We start from the raw sequence: 20,993 nt of genomic DNA on the forward strand, positions 1-20,993 counted from the left end.
GTGGGGTTCCTGTTGCTGCAGCTCGGTTACATTATCCGTCTGTGTTAACATTCCAGTCGTAAAACATTTGACAACCGAGCATTTCTAGGCACAGATGGAGACATCACATTCGCAGCTTTTTGCAGCGAGCGAGTGTGTGGGCGCGCAGATGAGTACGGGAGCGTGCGCAGTTTGTGTGTCTAGCCATGGGCTGATGAGGGGAGGCATGTGGTGGCCATTTAGACGGATTAGAGCTGTCAGAGACATCAAGCGCGACTAATTATTCTGTTAGCACACTACACTGCAGGGATACAAAGTGTGTGCATCTGTGTGTGTGTGCGTGTGTGTTTGCGGAGAGGGCTTGTCAGGGAGAGATTGAGGGTGAGTAAAGCTTGAAAAGAGAGATTTTTAGAGGAACGGATGACAGATGGAAATGAATTGAGGCAGAAAAATGAGCAACGAGGGGAAGAAAGGAGGAGATCTAAAAGCTACTGTTGTTATCCAGAGAGAATACGCTCCGCGTGTGAAAGATGAATTGATAGGAGCTGAGTAAAGGGCAGATCCGAACGCGAGGCGTCGTGAAAAGCCCCTGTAGGTAAACGTGCGAGAGACATAGAGCAAGGAAGCGAAAAACACAACAACGATAGAGGGGAAGAAAACCAAGAGGAGGAGGATGTGAGTGAGGAAAGCTTAAGAAGGACATGTCAAAAAGGAGAAAGGAGGGCTGCGAGAGTCCGAGTGAAAAGTGATGACCTACCTCATGCCTTCATGGATAACTGCGTTTGTCTCCAAACATCCCAACATGCACCGCTCCTCCACTCGGGACGAAACTGGCCTGCAGCACCCAATCAGCCGTGGCCTTCCACCACTTTGCCGTGGGGCAGCGTGTGCACGAGTGGGACTGCATGTGTGTGAGCTGAAGCGTGACTGCAAACACACATCTGTTTGTATGTGTTTATAGATATATACCTTCTGACTCCACTGTCCGCCTGATTTATCTTCAAACGGACAGCTCACTCATCTCCTCCCCCTCCCCCCCCATCTAGTCCATCTCTGTGTCTCGTCTGCTCGCCACCAATCCATCCATCTTCTACACACCTTCCATCTCAGGCCAACCGTCCCATTTTTACTCCTCCACGCGTCTCTCCATCTGCCTCCCGCAGGNGGGTGGGGTGGGGGGTGGGAGGGGAGACCAATTTCCTGAATCCCACCAAGGTGGAAAGACTTCAGATTTAATACATCACCCCGTTTCGCACGGTGTGTTCAGAATGCAAAGGCGGGAGCGAGAGGCTCAAAAGGTGAAGGAGGACAAGAGCAAGACAGAAGGTGTGAGGGACATTTTAGGATGAAAAGGTGGGTTCAGTGACCAGAACAGATCGTCTGTGTTTTATATTCTCAAAAACCGCAGCTGCAGTACTGCTCAGGAGTTAGAAACCATGCCTAATGCTCTGAAACCTCCACCACAAACGTCCTCCCACTTCAACTCCTTTCCTGTAGCGTCAGTGGCTTCGGTAGTTTGTTGGAATGAATTAGGCCCTCGCACGTTCAAAGTTCCTCACGGCTTTATCCAGAAAACTCTCTGCTGACACCGGATGAGCTCATGCAGAACGCCCCGCGTGCTTTGGTTCAGCGAAGATAAACAGAATCGGCTTAAGATGCTGCTTTTCTACGCGTCGCTCAAACAGAGACGAGCGAAGTTCCTCGACTTCAAACAAAACATGACGTTTCTGCCACCGAACGCCAGTGTGTGTGCAGCGTCGCCAGCGTGACCATTACAACGTAACGTCACAGAGGACCTCTAAATAAAAGCCATCGTTTATGTATTTTATTCATAGTTAAACTTGTATTAAGCTAAAGCTGCGTCACTTTTATCTGTTGTATTTGGACCAACATGACCAAAACATTTCATCTGGACCACAAGAAATTGTCACATCTTGCTTAAAAAAAAAATAGGATAATGTATTTTATAGTAGTCTGGTCCCTACTCTCTGATGTTGACCAGCTGTTTTCATGTAAAAGTTCAAAATAAAACTACAATAAATGCTTACATATTGTGTTTTTATGAGTGACAGCTCAGTTTGCAACACAAATGGGTTTATTTTGCTTCTTTTTATGCATCTTACTTTTCATTTGTATCTTTTCAGCTCAAAAGTAGGAATTATATTCAGATAATCTTCTCAAAATATCCAAATATCTCATTGTATTTATACATGTAAGACTTCCTGTCAGAGTGCCAAATCACAGCTGAGCTTTTGGCTTGTTTTTTACTGCTCCCTGGTGGTCAAAATAGGAAATTACACAACCAAGGGATTCACATTTTTCTGTGCTCACACTTTCCCTTATTAGTCTATAAATACAAAAAAGTGACAAACCTTAATTTTTATAAATTTATTTGTCAGGTTTATTTTTTATTGTTTTTCTCAAACTTCTTATTTCCAAATAAAAGTAAAAAAGTAATGCCACACAACAAGGATTTCATCATTTCGTTGTGAAGAAAGATATATGGAACTGAGCGACGAACTTGAAAATGGGAGTAAATGAGCAACTGAGAAAACAAGACAGGAAATTTTATTACTGCCTGGCCTGAGATTTTCTCTCGGAGAAAGAAGAATGGGGTGAATGCAAAGGGAAGGAGATAAAATGTGGAAAAAAAGGAGAAAGATTACGGACAATTAAAGTCAAATTATGAGGCCACACCAGCAACATTAGCTACCTGATAATAAACTGATAATAAATCATCTCTGTGTGCCTTGACAGTGGGTAGTACTCACATCTATAATTGGTACAAATTGGAAACCAGCAGAGCATTTAAACTCCAGTCAGTGTGTGTGTGTGTATGTGTGTGTGTGTGTGTGAGCGTGCTTAAACAAGCTTTAAGTGTCCTCATTAATGTGGAGAAGATAAAATGAAGGATTAACGCTGCCTATCTTTTTTTTTTTCAAACTAAACACAGAGGCATCTGATTTCAGCTCTGTAATTAGCAGCTCCTTATCCACTGAGGGGAAATAATCTGTGAAATTAGCATCTGTGATGGAGCGGCTCTAATAAAACTGTTATGTTTCACTACATAAGTACTACAGGAAACCAAGCTCGATGTAGTATTTGAGTCAAAATAACAATAACGTTTATCTAAAATGTATTTTGAAAGGAAACTTTCATAGCTGTAATAATTATTAGATTTTATACATAGTTGTAGATGTGAAGGGCTTTGGTTCAAACCTCAGCTGGGATATTTTTGAGTGGACTGTGGCTTTTCTCCAGTTGTTTCAGCTTCCTCCCACAGTTTCCTCCAAAATACATCCAGGTTATGTCACCTGGAGAGTATAAACTGACTTTAGGAGCGAGTGTGCGCAGTCATGGTTACAGGCTGGCTGTTTTCAATGTAAAACAAATGCAGTGAATTGTTTTAGTTAAAAAAATGTAAAGCATTGGTATGAGGACACATTATAACCAAATACATCTGCCTTACTTTGGTAAAATATGTGTATTTGACATACTAAAAACAAAAACAATATGTTATACATGTGTACTTTGAATAAAGTTGTAATGACAATTCATTCGTGGCTTAATAAGTAAAGAAATGTAATTATAAAGATATATTTGTTCCACGAACCCATGGTTCGTTTTGCGCACGCGCAACGCGCCATTCAAGGAGATGGTGCGACAAGTGAGTGAAGTGGGAGTTAACTTAAAAATCTGTGATTTGACTTACTTGATGCCACTCGGGTTTGGATAACTCTAAGGGTAAACGTAAACAGAATGGGCTTTCTTGTGTTTTCTGTAAGCAGCTGGTGGACTTTACAAGTATAACCCAGGAAGTTTACAAGATCTGGCGAAGTCTCACCACTGGCACGTCAACTCGGGACAGTTTTCACCTGTTAGCCACCACACCAGCTAACTCTAGGTAGCGTCAAATGGTAACTATCAACAGATCTTAAATGCCTTTGAAAATTTAAACTCACATGTGGAAATTCCTGCCAGCAATGTTTAGAGGAATTTCAATGCGTTATTTTGCCACTGTCAATGAAGTTTGTACAAAACGTCCAGCGCTGTCTGCTAACCTATTGGATGCTACGTTAGCTGGGATGCTATCAACAATCATCTGCGCTAGCTGATGATGTTTTCGTAGCAGGTATTTTCGAAGCAGTTGCAGTACGAGAGTGCTTCCTGTTTTGCCGTTCAAAATAAAATCAAACAACGTCAGAGCGCCTTGGCTCTTATGTGCTAAGTCAAATTATATGTCCAGACTTGCTTCTTGGACTCTTCGAGATGTCGGTTTGCCACCTAATAACTCAAATTTCCACCGTATTTAACGCTGTGTTTAAGCTGGTACTTTTATTTTGCAATGAGACGTCCTCACTTCCTGTTACGATGCAGTAACTTGTTTTGCACCTCCCCCAAACAAACTGCAGCCAGTCTGGCGCCGCTACTTAGCTTACCAACAGGACAACTTTAAACTTCTTATTTACCGTAGAAGAATCACTTAAGTTTTTCTAAACAATTTTATAAAGGACGCATTTTTTTCAGTCGAGTCGATTTGTGTTGGTGAGCCAGCATAAATAATGTTTACTTGATAAATACTTTATAGTGTTAAAGTAATCGATACCTTATTCCAGCCACCTTGACTCATAAATATCTTTTTTGTTTTGCTTTAGGACACTTTTTACTAAGATAACCCCTTCCCTGCTTCACATTTAAAGATGTTCGTATTTAAATTCAACGAGCATCTCTTATCAGGCTGTACAACTTTCAGTCAACATAATAATTATGCAGATTAATCAAATCTTTTATAACTCTTTTTTTTGTTGTTTTTGCTCTCCTTTTGAGACAGAGATTTGTTGTCACTTCATCAGTCCTGTGAAGATCGTTCGGGCGCCGGCCTCCAGAGGATGATGTGAATCTTGACACCAACAGGGACAACATTTCCTCAGAACGAGTGGCAGGAGCGTGAAATTAAAATGTCCATCGCCAACACCCCTACCAGCAACGACGCGTGCTTGAGCATCGTCCACAGCCTGATGTGCCACAGACAGGGCGGCGAGAGTGAGACGTTTGCGAAGCGAGCCATCGAGAGCCTGGTGAAGAAGCTGAAGGAGAAGAAGGATGAGCTCGACTCCCTCATCACGGCTATCACCACCAACGGGGCCCACCCCAGCAAGTGTGTGACCATTCAGAGGACCCTCGACGGACGGCTGCAGGTAAGAGATGCTCATCGCCTACAGAATCAGCTGCGAGGACGGCGAGCGTGCGGCCAACTATGTCTGTCTTTCCGTGTTGTTTCCAGGTGGCGGGGCGTAAAGGGTTCCCTCACGTAATCTACGCCCGACTGTGGCGGTGGCCTGACCTGCACAAGAATGAACTGAAGCACGTGAAGTACTGTCAGTTCGCTTTCGATCTGAAGTGTGACAGTGTGTGCGTGAATCCCTATCACTATGAAAGGGTGGTGTCTCCTGGCATTGGTAAGCTACTGGGAGTTAGGGTAGCTGTTTTTCCTACAGCCGTTTTATCTTTACATTAGTCTCCCCCAGCCTTCAGTCTTTATCACATTAAATGCAGTAAACAGTCAGAAATATATCCAGCTCCGAGACCGTTTTTTGTCCTCTCTCGGCCTACAGACCTATCGGGACTGACCCTGACCGGTCCTGGACCCAGCTCGGCACGGCCAATCAAGGACGAGTATGATTTTGACGGGCCGCAGAGTATTCCCTCTGTTGAGGGAGGGCACTCTCTTCAGACCATCCAGCACCCGCCATCCAGTAACTGTCCTGCTCAAACTGAACCATTTCCGACCCCGAGCCTGCTCCCGCCCGCTGAGGCTTCCACCTCAGCATCGGCATCGTCCTTCCCACCTATTCCTGCCGCGTCGAGCAGTAAGATCCAGAGCACTCGTATCTCGCATCTCTTTATTTTTATTCACTAAAACTCCTCCTTCTAAAAATAAATTGTTTCTGTTTAGGGTTTTACCGCAGCTGTGTGTTTTTTATATATATATATATTTATATAAAAAAGAGCGACCACAGTACGTTTGTGAGTTTATATTCTTTCTTTTTCCTTCCTGTTCATCTCTGAATTGAATTTCCTCCTCAGGTGCCAGCTCCAACTGGCCCAGAAACAGTGTTTTCCCCCCCAGCGTGCCCCACCACACCAACGGCCATCTTCAGCACCACCCTCCGATGCCACATCCCACCCACTACTGTAAACTTTGACTACAGCTCTTCTTTCATCCGTACACAAGAGATCAGTGGGGTCTTTGTGTATATCGGGGTGTTTCTGACGTTACACTGTTTTTCGTTTTGTTTTTTCCTCTCAGGGCCAGTGCATAATGAGCTCGCCTTCCAGCCTCCCATATCCAACCATCCAGGTGAGAGAACGACTCACATCGTGTGGAAAGTCTTGTCAAAACGTTTGGTCTACTGGTCAGTTCCATTTCTCATCTCAGACAGCTGACATCTTCCGCCCTCTATTTCAGCTCCTGACTACTGGTGCTCCATCGCTTATTTCGAGATGGACGTTCAAGTCGGGGAGACATTTAAAGTGCCGTCTTCTTGCCCCGTGGTGACTGTGGATGGCTACGTGGACCCCTCAGGTGGAGACCGGTTCTGTTTGGGCCAGCTCAGTAATGTTCATCGCACCGAGGCTATCGAGAGAGCGCGGTAAGTTACCCTGCTAGCCTTTAAAAAAAACAACAAAAATAAAGTAAATAAATAAACAACAAGATTCAAAGGAATTAATCAGCTGATGGCTCTAGAGTCAGCATATATTGTTCAGGTGCGCTGGGTTATTCTTATTGTGTTTTCACATTTTCAGTGTGTCTGTTTGTTGCATCTCCACGTCAGACCTTTTTTAGTGCAGAGCAATCAGACTTTCAGTGGACACTGATAAGTTTATTAGAAACCTAGCAGTTTTAGGAGGTTTGTTTTTATGTTTTAAAGTTGTTTTTTAAGGGACACTTTAGGTTTTATTTGGTAATTAGCTTATTATCTATTTCCTGTCGACTTGTTTGTAGAAAGCAAAGGAAAATCAATTTGTCATAAAATAAATCATTCCTCCTTGTTCATTAAAGCTCCTGCACTTCTTATTACTATAAATGTTCTTGTAAAAAAAGCTTTTTTTATTAGTGCTTCATACTGTTGATGTTTCTGGTTTTAAAGGTGCCTTGAAGAAGGGAGTGGGGGCTGTTAAAATGTGAGCGTTTGAGCAGCAGTCTTGCTTTGGGCCTCAGTGGAAATCCAAAAGATCCGAGCTTTGTAAAACGATACTCAAATCTCTCTCTCCGTGCTTGTTTTTATGCTTTATTGTTCTTCACTCCCCAGACTTCACATTGGTAAAGGAGTCCAGCTGGAGTGTAAAGGTGAGGGAGATGTGTGGGTGCGGTGCCTCAGTGACCACGCCGTGTTTGTTCAGAGCTACTACCTGGACAGAGAGGCGGGCCGAGCGCCGGGAGACGCTGTTCACAAAATCTACCCCAGTGCTTACATCAAGGTGAGGCGGCAAACCTCAATTACCGTGGAATAAATTCAAGAGGCCGATAACCAATAAAGGTTAACATTTGAAGAAACTGTTTTTTTGTTGTTCTTCGTGCCGAGGCCGCTCGCTCCCCTCCCCGTCGTTTCGTCTTTGTCCAGGCGCGGCAGAAACGTTAAAGACGTGTCGAAGCGTTGAACAACGTGTCCTCTGTGCCTCCAGGTGTTTGACCTGCGTCAGTGCCACAGGCAGATGCAGCAGCAGGCGGCGACGGCTCAGGCGGCGGCAGCGGCTCAGGCGGCGGCTGTGGCAGGAAACATACCTGGCCCTGGGTCAGTGGGAGGGATAGCGCCAGCTATCAGTAAGCTGCAGGAACTGCACGCTCACATGTACACTCACACTCATACATCGGACCGGTAAACAGAAACACGTGAGCTCTCTGTTTCTGCCTCCACAAGAGCAGAGAAATATTTATTAGATAGTTATAAAATCAAGACATTTAGGTATTGAATTTTAATTATTAGCTTTCTTGTTGCTTTACAATCTTTTTTTTCTCCATCAACAGTAGTTATTATGTGCAGGTAAATTAATAAGATTGTTCCAAAACACTTAATTTTATTCATAATCAGTCTTTGAGTTATGATTATTGTACAGTTTAGTCGCCTTAACAAATTTAAATCTTCACAAAAATGCACAGTGACACTGAAAACGATGCTTTATTCTACCACATTTACATATAAGCAAACTGTTAAAGCCCAGACTCCTCTTCTCTGCCTCCGTCCTCCTGTCCTTCCAGGTCTGTCTGCAGCGGCCGGGATCGGCGTGGATGACCTGCGGAGGCTCTGCATACTCCGGATGAGTTTTGTTAAAGGCTGGGGTCCTGACTACCCTCGGCAGAGCATCAAGGAGACCCCTTGTTGGATTGAAATCCACCTGCACAGGGCTCTGCAGCTGCTGGACGAGGTGCTCCACACCATGCCCATAGCAGACCCCCAGCCTCTGGACTGAGGGGGTCCGCCCTGCAGCAGCAGCAGCTCACAGAAGCAGCGGGGAAGTCTCCCTCGGTGGCAGAGACGGAGGGGCATTCAAACCCGTCGTAGAAACATTTTCAGGTGCCTCTGAGAGATCTCTGTGCACTGCCGCTCGACTGTTTGCTCGTGATTTAAAAAAACACAAACCGAAGCCGTATATTAAAATTATGTTTGCAGTTTTGATCGACGGCTTTGGTTTTATGATTGATCAGAGAAAGAGGTTACTCAAGGTTAAAAGAAAAACACTGCGCACACAGAGGACCAGATCCTGTGAAACTGGAACGTGATCAGACCTGAACCACCAGCGTCTGTTGGACTCAGAGAGTATTAGAGAAGCACCGTCAGGGTGCTGGAGCACCGCCGGCGCCGCTGGTTCACCCTACACCTGGAACAACAGGCTTGTTGGGTCAGCTGGCTTTTCTCAGCGTCACTCCCCCCCCTCAGCCGCCGGAAAGACACAAGTGCTGGAACGGAGCACACCAGCGAACCACAGGCGTCCACAGGTTTCATATCTGCAGCTGGGCTTCAGCCCCTGAGCTGAAACAAGTCCGGACTTGTCCGTGTCGGGTATAGTCAAACTACAGGTTTGGACTTCAGGAAGACGAGTTTTAAGTTTCCTGTTCGGCAGGTGGGGGGAAATCTTTGCTTCCCTTCTTGCCTGCTGAGCCAGACGAAGTCCCGCTCTGTGTGTTTGACCGCTAACGTTCAGCTTTATGTGTCATATCTGCACGAATGTAGTTTCCACACACACACACACACACAGATATATTTCCAGTGACTGATTCAGCTGTGATTCTAACAATTCTCAATAAGAATTTAACCCACATTTTTACTTCTTTAATCACCTTTCATTCGGTTTGTTTCTTGTCCCGGATGCTAATTTGGTTAGCGTGTCCTCCTCTTATGGCTCCAGGAAGCTCTCGGCTCTCTTTTACACCGCCATGCACCGAGGAAAAGAAAACAAACTTTGAGGCTTTTGGTTCTCAGTAGAAGCGATGCAGGAAAGCAGAGAAGATTGTAACGAGTGCAAAGATTAGGCTTTATGAACGTTTTAGTAATCCAAAGTAGGAAGTTCTAAAAAAAAAAAAAAAAAGATGGAGAACAGCCCAGTCCAAGCTGCGTTTATCCCTCAGTCCAGGTTTTTTTTATGTATATTTTACCAACAAAGAGAAGAAAAGCTTAGATATTACTCACAAGTATTGACAGATTTTTAAGGGATTTTATTTTTGTTATTTTGATGAAGTGATTTGTATATTTGTAGCACTTTACTTTAGTCTGGATTTAAGTCGGCGACCACGATGTCCTGCCGTATTTCTAAAGGAGCAAATAGGTCAGTATGAGCAGAAACGTGCTGCGTGACACTAAAATCCACTTTTCACATTTACACTTGGGTTTTGTTTTGGTTGGACAAGTTGGATTTTATCACTTTGGTTTCAGGTTTTCATCATTAATCCATGTAAATAACTTTCTTTTTTTTAAATTTTTTTTTTAAATGCATGTCAGTGTCTGCATGAAGTTTAATGTCAGAAACCTCTCTAACCCTTTAAAAAAAATAGAACGTCTCCTTCCCTGCGTTAGACGGGAGAATTAATTTAAAGATGATAGAAATCAGAGCCTGTTGTATATTGGTGTTATCGTGCTAGTTTATGAAAATAAAAAATAAAAAAAAGAAGGAAGAATCGCTCAGGATGCTGGATTCAGTTGTAATTTATCGACTAAAATAAAAACATTTTAGCGCCCCGGCTTCCAGCTAAGGATCCTCCAAAGTGTAATTGAACTGGAAGCCTTTAATTTAGAGTAAACTGAGTAAAAAGGTTTTCTCTCACAAGACGATGACAAACACCAACGATGTAACGTCTCTTTTTCATTGCTGCTCGTCGTTTCTGCTTCTTAAAGGCATTCATTGCAGATCTTACATACGTCTGTTCAGACTCACGGTTATCTTTTTTTATTTTATTTCCCACTGTGTTCTGACAATCTGTCCACAAAGCTGCATGACCAGGATTTGTTTTTGTTTTAAAGCTGACTTTTTAGGGTTTGGCATCCAACAGATTAGCAGCTGTTGTTGTTTAGAAAGTTTGTCACAAATTATGAGACACACCCACCAACGTTTTACCCAGCTGAATAACAGGAAACAATGTATTTTATGAAAAATAAATGAAAGTATTAAACTCTGATGTGCTTGTAAGAATGGACGGGTGTTTTCAGATGACTTCCTGTTATCGTCCGAGCCGAGACAGCCCAGCTGAGTTTGTGTTGACTACTACGACAGATCGAATATAAACTTTTATCTGTAAGTCTACCATTAAATGTGGCCTGATGTTATCCACATGGTGTCGCGTTTCTTTTCTCAATCAAGCCGACGCGTCCAGGAAGAAGAAATGTTCTTGTGTAAAGTGGATTTTCAATCCAAAGGCCTAGATGTGCGCCAAAAAGTACTGAGTTACCCTGGTTGGTGACAGCTCACGTTACAGAATGAGCCAGGATGGGCCATGGAGGCTACTTCTCATCTGTAGTCTGTCAAAATAAATCCAATACATAAAAGTTAACAAGATTCATCCAGCCGAACGACACTGTCGCTCAAGCTTCAAAGGTTTTGATCTTTTTGCAGGAAAATGCAGGACTTTATTTAACACTAACTTAATTCCACTTGGTAAGAAGTTCTGTTTGCTGTACCAACAAGCCAGTGTTTTCCTTAGAAACTGCTCTGAAGGAGGGATTTGGGTGTTTTAAGCATAAAAAAGGATTGGGAGAAAGGAGGAGACGGAGTTAAATACGAGGAAATTCCTGTCTGTGTTCGGTTTGTTTGGACAAAGCTTTGCCCATACAGGAATCAAGCATCCAGTTGTTGTTGTTTTTTAACCAAGTTACAGCTTTATTTTTAATTACAGATGCCATTTAACAGTAAGAGAAGCTCAGTTCAGGGCAGAAGTGTCTGGGAATGATTGGACTTCAGGGTCCTGGTGCCAACCGACAGACTTTAAGGCAGGGGTCTCCAATTCTGGTCCTCGAGGGCCACTATCCTGCATGTGTTCCTTGTTTCCCTGCTCCAACACACCTGATTCAGAGGTTAAATCACCTCTTCACGTTCTGCAGAAGCCTGTTAATCACCCATTGATTCAAATCAGGTGTGTTGGAGCAGAGAAACAAGTAAAACATGCAGGATAGTGGCCCTCCAGGACCAGGATTGGAGCCCACTGCTTCACGGCTTGCTTAGTGTTTGCAGATTGTTGCACAAGATCTGTGACGTGTAGAAACTGGACTCTTATAGAAGGCAGGAGGTTCGTCTGAAGCTGAGCCGGCTGCCTGGGAGAATCCTGCAGAAGCTGCGTGAATGTGAGCAGAGCTAAACTATTCTCCGCTCCAAAACAGTGCTCATCTTGCACAAAAAGCCTGAAATCAACATTTGCGACAAATCCGCAGCCTCCACCGGACTCATACGTGCACCTGAACACAAGAATGTGCAAAAACGAACAAATGACAGAAGTCTGGTGTGGCTTTAAATGAAACCGTCTTTATTACGTAACTTTAATATCAGAAAAATAAAACTCTTAAAATTCTCTTTACAGCAAATATATAATATCAGTGCTTTGGCCGCAATAACTTAAAAGGCCATTATAAAATATAGTCTGCTTTTAAACTCCTGACTTAATTTGAAGAATTTATATGCCTTAAGACTCCTCCTACACATATACAAAACAAAAAAGTGTAGTAAAATTAGCAAATACTCTGAACCGTTGGTACAGCTTTATCAACAATATGTATTCATATAGAGATAATAGAAGATACATTTGTTATAGGATACCATTCTAAATTTGGTGTTGTACAGACATGACAGGCAGCTTGAATCCTTGGCCTTTTTACAGTTGCAGTGACGTTCCACAATGGCGGTAAAATTATGAAGACATGCTCGTGATGCACATTCCACTTTCAGCTAGGTTTAACGGCAGCTATCAATACTATTATCATCATCATCATCGTCGTCAATACTGTAAACTAAGAAACTAGACTACAAGCAGACAGCACTGAAACCCTCCTGCAACGTTTCTGGATTTCCAGCTCTTCATTCACTTAAATCATTTAAAAAAATTTAAAAATATTATTGTAAACATTTTAATATAGATATATTTATGTATATACGAAATGTAACAAAATAAAAAATAAGTTCTGTGTATTTATCAGTCATTAACAGTAATATTATATAATACATACACAAAAAAAAAAAGTCAATAGATTCATGTCATTTAACTGAGGGCCGATTATGTATTGCATTCCCTCAGGGAGAAAGAGGAAAAATAAAATTAGAAACTCAACTCTTTAGAGTGAAAGAAGTGGGACGGATAGCAGACAGAAGCAGACGGGCTTGGTGGGGTTTTGTGTTATTTTTTTCTTTTTGCAGGTTCGGGACTCGTTTGGTTTCATTTTCTCATGAAAGCTCAGTGGTCCATGAAAGGAAAAAAAAAACGAAAACAAACGGTACGGACGAGCGAGGAGGCGACGCCGGGAATCCCAAATGCCGCTTCCGGCTGGAATGCGAGAGGGGCTGCGGCCCACCCTGGCGTCCGGGAAACGAAAGAGCGACGGTTATCGACGTCACGTAGTGTCAGCAGCAGCCGGCGGCGAGCTCGCCACAGCTGCTGCTAAATCAAATGAGCAGTCTGAATGTAGGAAAGAAAAAAAGTCTAGAGCCACTGGTTTTTAAAGCTAATACTTGAGATGATTTCCACCGACTTTGTACCTTTTTTTGTAGGAAGATGAAAGGCATGCTCAGGATGTGCTTGTCCCAGAAGAGTGGGAAGGTGGAGGGGAGGCTGTGCTTAGCAGCTGATAAAACTGAAGTGTGTACCACCCAAAACATCTAATTTATGCTTTGAATATAAATCCTGAAAGGGGAGGAATTAAAATAAAAATAAATAAAATCGCAGAAGGGATGTGTGTGTTTACAACATGAAGCCAAAGTCTGTTTAAGTTTCGTCGACCTGCTGCGTTCCTGGACTAGTTCAAATACTGAGATGATTTTGTTTTTGCATAGGCAGGGCAGACGAGATGTTTGATGGCAGAGGAAAGCAACGGATGGTCGATTTCACATCCTAACTAAATTACCGGAGAGAGTCGACATTCAAGTAAAACGAAAGAGGGAAATTATTGAGATGGCTTCAAAAAAATTAAAATCTAAACAAAACAAAACAAAACAAAAAAAGCAGCCAGTATTCACTTCACTGGGATTTTGTTCCAGATCAAAGCTGAGAAGATCAACTATCGTTTTGTTCCCAGGTGAGGCCCACGTAAGAATGATGAGTCGCATCGACAACCGTCCACCAAAAGTGACCGCAATCCTACGGAGGAGGAATGTTCCATAAGTACAAGATGTGCATAGCTCTCCAGCCGAAAACCAGCACACGGTTTCTCATACAAAGATGTAAACATAAAAAAAAAAAATAAATAATTAAAACAAACTTAAAAAAAAAGGACAAAACATAAAATTATAAAACGGGTACAAAACACTTCAACGAGGCGAGACGAGGAGCAAAAAGAAAGCCTCGTCGTGACTCGACCTTTGTTCCATCGAGACCCAACTCCAACAAATACATTAAGACTTCTGTCTGTCAGCTTGTGTTCGGTTGAGCCCAGAATCTGGATTTGTACATAGTGTTGTGAGTTAATAAGAGGCTTTCCAAAAAGGCCACAAGTTAGTTTGAGGACAGCTCAACGCCGAGTCCACGAAACCGGCTGTTTCTTTTCTTTAACTCATCGGAATTAGGCACGAGTTCACCGTAAACTGTGTTAGGTATAAATGGAAAGCAACATGCTGAAGAGGCGTAACATCCCAGTGGTCTAAAAAAAAAATAATAAAAAAAAAAAAAAAAAAATAATAATAATAAAGGAGTTACACACTTTTTGGTTCTATTCTGGACGGGGAAAAAAAAGAATTGCTTATTGGGTGTGACAATGTTTCAGGTTTGACCCATTTGGTTTAAAAAAAAAAAAAAAATACCTCCTTGGGAGTGTTTGTTTCTACGTTAAGAGGCTGCGTTATGACTTGGAGAAGGTGAAACGTGTTTTAAAAGGAGCCGATCCACAACAAACGTCTGAAGGTTTTACGAAAATGATTTCGGATGAGGCGATTCCTGACAGAATGTCAAGCTTCCCGTTGCGTTCAACGGAGTATGCTGTATTTAATAGAAACAGAGCCGAATGTGGGACTTCTTATTATACGTAAACACGCTCGCTTCTCGTCCTGTCAGCGTTTCCTGCAGAGTCAAACTTTCTGAAGAGGTCGGCAACCTTTACCACAGAATGTGACGTCAATAAAAATTAAAATATATATTCTTTTAAAAAAATATAAGTGGAGAGAAACTGATACCTAAAAAAAGGATTTTTAGGAAAAAAAAAAAAAAGAAATTCCAACCAACCCTCCCAATGCTACATAGAGGATTTCTAACCCTCTCGTTGATCAATCAATCAATCAAGACTTCACAACAGCAGGCACATGACTGGGCTGAACGCCCGAACGCATGCCCTAAATAAACATCATTCCTATTCCGCTTCACCTACACTTCTGCGCCTTTGTCGACTCAACACCAGCCTGGACAGAGCCGGGGGCAAGACCTAAACACGGATTCTGATTTGGGGTCTGTTTTGTGAGTTTCACACGGATGCGATGAACCAGATTCGTTGGGGAGGCTGACCCCTCGTCACACGTCAAGGTAAACGGATTCCAGATCACATATTGCGGAGCTGAATGGCCTGTGTGGCCGGGGACAGGCACACGGGGCACGCCGCCTCTGGGCCCTGGCATATCTGGGTGGCACAATCTAGACAGAAGAGGTTATGGCCGCAGGGAACCAGGGCAGCGATCACCTGGTTATCCATACACTGGATGCACACCTCCTGCCCCCTCCCCGACGAGCCGAGGCCCGGGCGGTAGGAGAAAGAGGACTCGGGGGGAGAGGAGGAGGAGGAGGTGGTGCTCTCGCTGGAGGAGGAGAAGGCCGAGCTGTACGAGGGGATCCTGTGGACGTCGAGGGTCCCGGCGGACCCAAAAGGCCTCCGGTGAACTCGCTGGGCCTGAGGGTGCTCCAAGGCTTCGGTCCCAGAGAAGGTTGGAGAGAGGCGGGGAGTGCCGGGCTGGCTGGTCTGAAGAAATATCCAACAGCCAGAACAATGAAGAAAAAAATCATTCCTGCTTAAAGAGTTAATATATTCGTTTTAAACTGCACACTTTTTTCACGTTCGCACAGGTTCTCGTGTTCCCTTACCTGAGACTGAAAAGAATCGAAGGCCTGAAGAGACTGGTTGTCCACAAACGGGCTCCAGATTTGCGGCTGTGCAGCGGAGTGCGAGGTATGGGCAGTGGAAATGGTTAACGGGTCAAATCCTGAGGAGCCTCCGCCCCTGAGGCTAAGGAGCTCCTCAGACCCCACGCCAAGGAGGTTCTCACCAAACCAGAAGCTTGTGCTGCTGCCGCCGCCGCTGTTGTTGTTGTTGTTGGCGTTGGCATTGAACGGAAAAGTCGGGCTGAAATCCGCCATCTGGTTCCCGTTGCCGCCGCCGTAGAACGAGTCGGCCGAGCTGGAGCCGCTGCCCAGTGAGCTGGAGCTGTCGTTGCGGTAGGTGGAAGACATCCTGACAGCGCCGCTCATATTGCTATTGACCCGCTGAGTACCGCTGATGGTCACCGGAGCCAGGCTCCCGCTGCCTGGTGACGACGCGCCCGCGTGGAGCCACCCGGCGTCCCCCATTCCGACCGGGACAGCGGACGTGTCGAAGCTGACATCCGTCCCGTTGAACTGGAAATCGCTGTTGTCTACACCCGGAGCCTCGATGCCCCCGCAGGTTCCAGTGCGGAGGGCGATGTGCGCCTCGATTTCCTCCCGCGCCCGGTCCACGTTCTCCGGCATCCCCGTGACCTCGAACACCGGCTCCTTGTCGCGACTTGGAGTCACAATGTAGGTGTGGGTCTGCTGCTGAATCCGTTTGATGGTTGCACCTGGGGGAGAGAGTATTAAAGGAAAGAAACATCACTTTTTCAGCTTAGAGTAGAAGAAATCCAGCATCCATTTTTATCTCCTCTGAAGTTCAACATCACACCTCACAGCGTTTACTGCACCCCAAAGGTGGGAGGGCCAAACTTCTTTACTTTACCAATAATTGCTAATTATTACACAAAGTTACATGCGCATTCCAACTACAAATCTTATTTATTGCCTTTTTAATGGGGGGACGAGTATTTTAACGCTCTGCCTCATTGAATGTGCCGTTAATAAAAGCCAATAAAAACTGAAATAAACATTTGGCTTTGTTAAATTAGCCCAGCTGTTTTTAACACTTGTCTCAAAAAAAAAAAAAAAAAACTGTCCGACACTGGGAGCTGATTTGTGGTGAAGAAACTTTAACGTGAGTGCATCTTGTGTATCAACAGCTCAGCTGCTGCAAAACTCAGCATTTTTCTCTGCAAGTGAAGAGATTTACCAAACGAAGCCAGTCAAACAAATGACTCACAATAAGACTGCCCCAAAACGAGGAATCATTACCAGCTCGTCTTAGCTCAACTGTAGACAAGGAAAGATTTGGAGATGAAAGTGAAGTAAAGACATAATCGGGGTAAAAATAAGATCTGTTGCTAACAGCAGTGGGGCAAGTTGATCAAAGTAACACTAAAGACTGCACAGTCGTGTATATTTTCAGTAATCGCTCTGCCTCCCCCCGACAATAATAAAATGTGACTTTAAAGGAGAACAGCTGTGCAGTAATTACAGCTCTGGACTGTGGGCTGTTCGAATGACTCACCTGGCTAAAGAGCGCAACAATAAAATCCAGTCTAATTCCATCTAATTCTCTGAAGAACTTTGAACACTGCAGCACAAAAAAAATAAATTAAGATGTGTCTTACAGAGTAGAGACAGAAACAAGTCCTGTTTCGCATCCATTAAATTATCTGTCACAACAAATCAGTCGGGCTGATTCGTTGTAACGGCACAAGTGCTTCGAAACGTTTATAAATCAACCTCAGGGCTTTCTGATACCAGCGGGCTAATGTTACCAAAGATTAAAGAACGAAAAGTCATTAAAGACGCACTAAGGCTTCAATTAGACTGCTGCTAATTATCGACGTACTCGGGAAGGAAACAAGACAAACTGTTTCGCTGCAGACTTCAGAGGGGTTTTTAGTTTATGTTACATTTTCTGTTTGTTGGTACCGGCACAAAATAAGACAAATGTAAAAAAATAAATAAAGATAACAGGAAGTCAAATGTTACGGTGCATCCTAAGCTTCGGCTGAGTTCCATTTACATTGGAACCGGAAAGTCGGAGTGATGTAGTTTCCCACTTCACTGCGTTCCAGTTGTCAGAAACAAGATGGATGCCAGCAGCAAAGCTTTTATTTTTCTGGCAGTTTCTGAATATTAAATCTTATTAAGTAGATACGCGCTACACCTGCAACATGTTTTAATACTTGCTATATGCACGTTAAAAGGTACGAGTTGTATGAGTGATTAAATGTAAAAAACAACTTTAAGAATGAATATTAACAGTTTACTTTCTAAAGTTGCGAATGGCAGCCATATTGAAATCCTAACTGGGTGTAGTCGGAGTTGCTCCCACTGTCCCGAGTGTGATGTCCCACATGAGGAGGCGTTCCCGCTGAAATTTACGACTAGGAACTCGGAATTTCCCATTTCCCTGTACGCACCAGCCGTTCACCTACATGTTAATCAGTCTAAAAACGGCGGCACTTATTTGACTTTGTTCACGTGTGCTGCTGCTCGTTTTATTTTTATTCTTGTGGAAAACTTCTTATCTAAAGGAAATCAGTCTTTTATATACTGAGCTGACTCACCTTTTGGACCCACGACCAATCCAACAACACGATATGGCACCCGCACCTGTTGGGAGGAAACACAGCTTCGTTTAGACACCAAACGTTTGGATGGCTACATAAAAAAAAACGACCGCCCTTAAAGCGATTTAATGATTGATGATTCATAACTGCCTGCTTGCTGACCTGAATGGTCGTCTGTCCGGGCAGAGCAGGGGCCCCTAAACCGTTCACAGCCGACAGGGGCCCCGTTTTGTTACGAGACGCTCTGATGAGGGAGAAGTGCTCGGCCGCCGACAGGATCTCCCTCTTGGCCATGGCCACGTCCTCCTTGCGCCCCGTCACGACAAAGATGGGCTCCTCGCCCCTCACGGGCGTCTTGATGTAGGTGTTGGTTTTGGCTCGGAGCGCCTTGATCTTGCAGCCTGAGCACAGGAGGAGGAGGAGGAAACGGAGAAAAGGTTGGAATATTTCTGAATCAGTCTGAAAAATGAGCCAAAAGATGACACAGACGTTATTAATAATAATAATAAAAAAATAAAAAAACACCCTGACTCACCCAGACATCCCTATTCATATAACGCTGCTCAGATTCTTTTGCAAACAAAACAATGTGACTACTGTGCAAGTGCCCATTGCTTTGTTGATGCTGAAACAATACAAGGTTCAAAATTACCCCCACTGAAGGGCCAAATAACGGGTTTGGAGGATAAATAAACTTTTGATCACTAGCTATTTGTCCAGTGAATAAGCTAAAATTACTGCACTGTGTTTTAATCTACACCAGCTGAGATACATTTATCAAACCAAAGCAGCTGATTTTCTTATTTTAACATATCTTAGTCTTAGTTCAGCTACTCCTGTGTGTGTTGTATTCATTTAACAGAATAAAGATGTAAATCAGAGGTCTTTACTACACTTTTAGAGAGACGACGAGGACAAGCTGAAGCCTTTGTGGCAACAAAACTGTTTTTAGTTGGAAATGTATTCTCCTTTCCCCCCTAGTTTACATGTTTTTGGCAGATGAGCATAAAAGAAAGCTCTATAATGGAATCCAACCTAATATAGTTAGATTTTCCGCTAGTTCAGCTGCGAAACACTGGATGTTTCCTCAACTGACGCTCGGGAGGAAAGGAGATGCAGAGCTCCCTTTGTTGTTTTTTATGTTTGTGGCATTAAACTACACGGGTAAAACCCTTTTTATATTTGATCCTAAAGCAGCAGCACTCCGGTACAATGTCAGCCCAATCTTTACTTATGTTCAGGACAGATCAATTTGGAAAACTCTCATAGTTGTAAGCGTTCATTCCCAGCATACGACTCCGGTGCCCTCTTCTTCGAAGTCCCATTCCACAGTCATTGTTTCCACTTATAAGTTTGCTCGGCTTATGAATTAAATATTCCTTTCAGCAGTGGTTGAGAGTCCAACATCATTACCAGAGCCATTTCCTGTTGTTGTCAACACCATGATGCACCCTCCCCCCGACCCTGCTCTCAAACACTACATAACAACACTCCCTTATCCATCAGCCCGTGGAAAGTTTAGTGGAGGGGGAGGAAAATAAGAACAACACACACACACATATATATATATATATATATAAAAACAGGCGACGGATGGTTAATAAAAATGAAAAATCCACCACAAAGAGGAGCGTGAAGCCTTCAGCTGATGTGGCACAGAAATGGTGACCAACACGGTTCTTTCTGCTCTGCTCCGAGACAAAGACGAGCTGGGCTCAAACACGGCTGAAGGCAGCCACTGTCCCCGAAGCAACAAACAAAAAGCGAACGCTAAATAATAATAATAATAAAACAACTAGTGATTCTTAAGCGTGTGCGCGTTTTATTCTGTTTACTTTATCCCCCCCTTCTTGACCCAGTTTTAGCCACACGCTCGTTCTGGAAGCTAAAGGTTAGCTCCTAACATCGGCTAAAAACACTCACCCTGCCTGCCCACAATCTCCGCGACGTGCTCGGAGCTCGGCACCGCCACGCACTCGGTGGTGTTGACGCTCTTCCGCCGGCTCAGGAGCGACGGCTCGGCCTCAAAGCCCGGCGGCTCGCCGTACGCGCCGGGCGGCAGCACAAGCACGCCACCTCCGCCGCCGCCGGCCGGGGGTAAGGCGCCGCCGTCGTCCCGCTCCTCTCCGCCGTACAGCAACACCGTCTCCGCGTCCATCCCGGACGGCATGGCGGAGCCGCTCGGCCCGGACGCGAGGCGCTGAAGGCGGCGGGCCTTCGACGGGTCGGCCGCTTCGAGCTCCTCGTCGTCCGCCGTCTTGCTCGCCTCATCCCCCGAGGGCGGCCGATGCAGCGGCAGGGGCTTCAAGTCGAGGACCGGACCGAGGAGGCTGAAATGGGAGACCGAGGGGAGCTGATGGTGGTGGGAGAAAGAAATATCGTCTTGTTCGGGGGTCTGGCTTTGGGTGCCGTGGTGCTCCTCAAGGCCCATACCGGCGAAAGCGTGCACTAGCGGCGGCGGGACCTCGGACTCTCCCTCATCGGCCTCCAGCAAAGACGTGCTACTGGGCATCATGCAAAACGGATATAATATGGCGGCTAAACTGAAATCAATATGATTGACGAATTAATAAATTGTTTTTTATATAACAAAAACAAAATAAGCGACCAGCGCCTGTTAACTGAAATGTGTGGCTTTTGTTTTGTCTTTTCAGCTCTCCATGCAGCCCTCCCTA

The 20,993-nt window shown here is 44.4% G+C and overlaps 2 protein-coding genes and 1 long non-coding RNA gene across 5 annotated transcripts in view; 1 reads left to right on the forward strand and 2 right to left on the reverse strand.

Annotated features, from left to right (window-relative positions):
* The window catches only part of LOC108234630, a 7,244-nt gene extending 3,136 nt beyond the window's left edge, over positions 1-4,108 (reverse strand). The window contains exons 1-2 of the long non-coding RNA XR_001808534.3: positions 3,942-4,108; positions 3,199-3,293 (exon numbers count right to left, since the gene is read on the reverse strand). This is a non-coding gene — a long non-coding RNA (uncharacterized LOC108234630). The remainder of the gene's footprint in view (positions 1-3,198; positions 3,294-3,941) is intronic.
* On the forward strand, positions 3,623-9,567 carry LOC108234628 (mothers against decapentaplegic homolog 4). Of its 3 annotated transcripts, none has more exons than XM_017413983.3 (10): positions 3,623-3,896; positions 4,807-5,177; positions 5,264-5,438; positions 5,595-5,849; positions 6,067-6,174; positions 6,290-6,340; positions 6,449-6,632; positions 7,293-7,461; positions 7,666-7,804; positions 8,240-9,567. In XM_017413983.3, the coding sequence occupies exons 2-10, from the start codon at positions 4,938-4,940 to the stop codon at positions 8,449-8,451; spliced, it is 1,533 nt and encodes a 510-aa protein (XP_017269472.1). In that variant the 5' UTR covers positions 3,623-3,896; positions 4,807-4,937; the 3' UTR covers positions 8,452-9,567. The 3 variants fall into 3 exon arrangements, with proteins under 3 accessions (XP_017269472.1, XP_017269471.1, XP_017269473.1); XM_017413982.3 differs by having other exon boundaries at positions 4,811-5,177; XM_017413984.3 differs by lacking the exon at positions 3,623-3,896 and adding an exon at positions 4,373-4,524 and having other exon boundaries at positions 4,811-5,177.
* A 2,401-nt stretch (positions 9,568-11,968) lies between these two features.
* Positions 11,969-20,984, reverse strand: LOC108234590 (RNA-binding protein MEX3B-like). Its single transcript, XM_017413885.3, has 5 exons — positions 20,242-20,984; positions 18,481-18,719; positions 18,316-18,361; positions 15,734-16,464; positions 11,969-15,611 (listed from the first exon to the last, which is right to left on the reverse strand). Exons 1-5 carry the CDS (start codon positions 20,831-20,833, stop codon positions 15,198-15,200), a joined length of 2,022 nt encoding a protein of 673 aa, XP_017269374.1. The 5' UTR covers positions 20,834-20,984; the 3' UTR covers positions 11,969-15,197.
* Positions 20,985-20,993: the final 9 nt, after the last annotated feature.

The sequence above is a fragment of the Kryptolebias marmoratus genome, linkage group LG1 (assembly GCF_001649575.2).
Source record: "Kryptolebias marmoratus isolate JLee-2015 linkage group LG1, ASM164957v2, whole genome shotgun sequence".
Lineage (NCBI taxonomy): Eukaryota > Metazoa > Chordata > Actinopteri > Cyprinodontiformes > Rivulidae > Kryptolebias > Kryptolebias marmoratus.

What these genes read in the sequence shown, in the direction of transcription:
- LOC108234590 (XM_017413885.3), bottom strand. Translation starts at nt 20,833, where the DNA reads ATGATGCCCAGTAGCACGTCTTTGCTGGAGGCCGATGAGGGAGAGTCC. An exon ending in ATTGGTCGTGGGTCCAAAAG is followed by an intron (nt 16,465 to 18,315) that starts GTGAGTCAGCTC and finishes TCTCTCCCCCAG; the next exon opens with GTGCAACCATCAAACGGATT. An exon ending in TCGATTCTTTTCAGTCTCAG is followed by an intron (nt 15,612 to 15,733) that starts GTAAGGGAACAC and finishes ATATTTCTTCAG; the next exon opens with ACCAGCCAGCCCGGCACTCC.
- LOC108234628 (XM_017413983.3), top strand. Translation starts at nt 4,938, where the DNA reads ATGTCCATCGCCAACACCCCTACCAGCAACGACGCGTGCTTGAGCATC. An exon ending in GCCACATCCCACCCACTACT is followed by an intron (nt 6,175 to 6,289) that starts GTAAACTTTGAC and finishes TTTTCCTCTCAG; the next exon opens with GGCCAGTGCATAATGAGCTC. An exon ending in AGGGATAGCGCCAGCTATCA is followed by an intron (nt 7,805 to 8,239) that starts GTAAGCTGCAGG and finishes CTGTCCTTCCAG; the next exon opens with GTCTGTCTGCAGCGGCCGGG.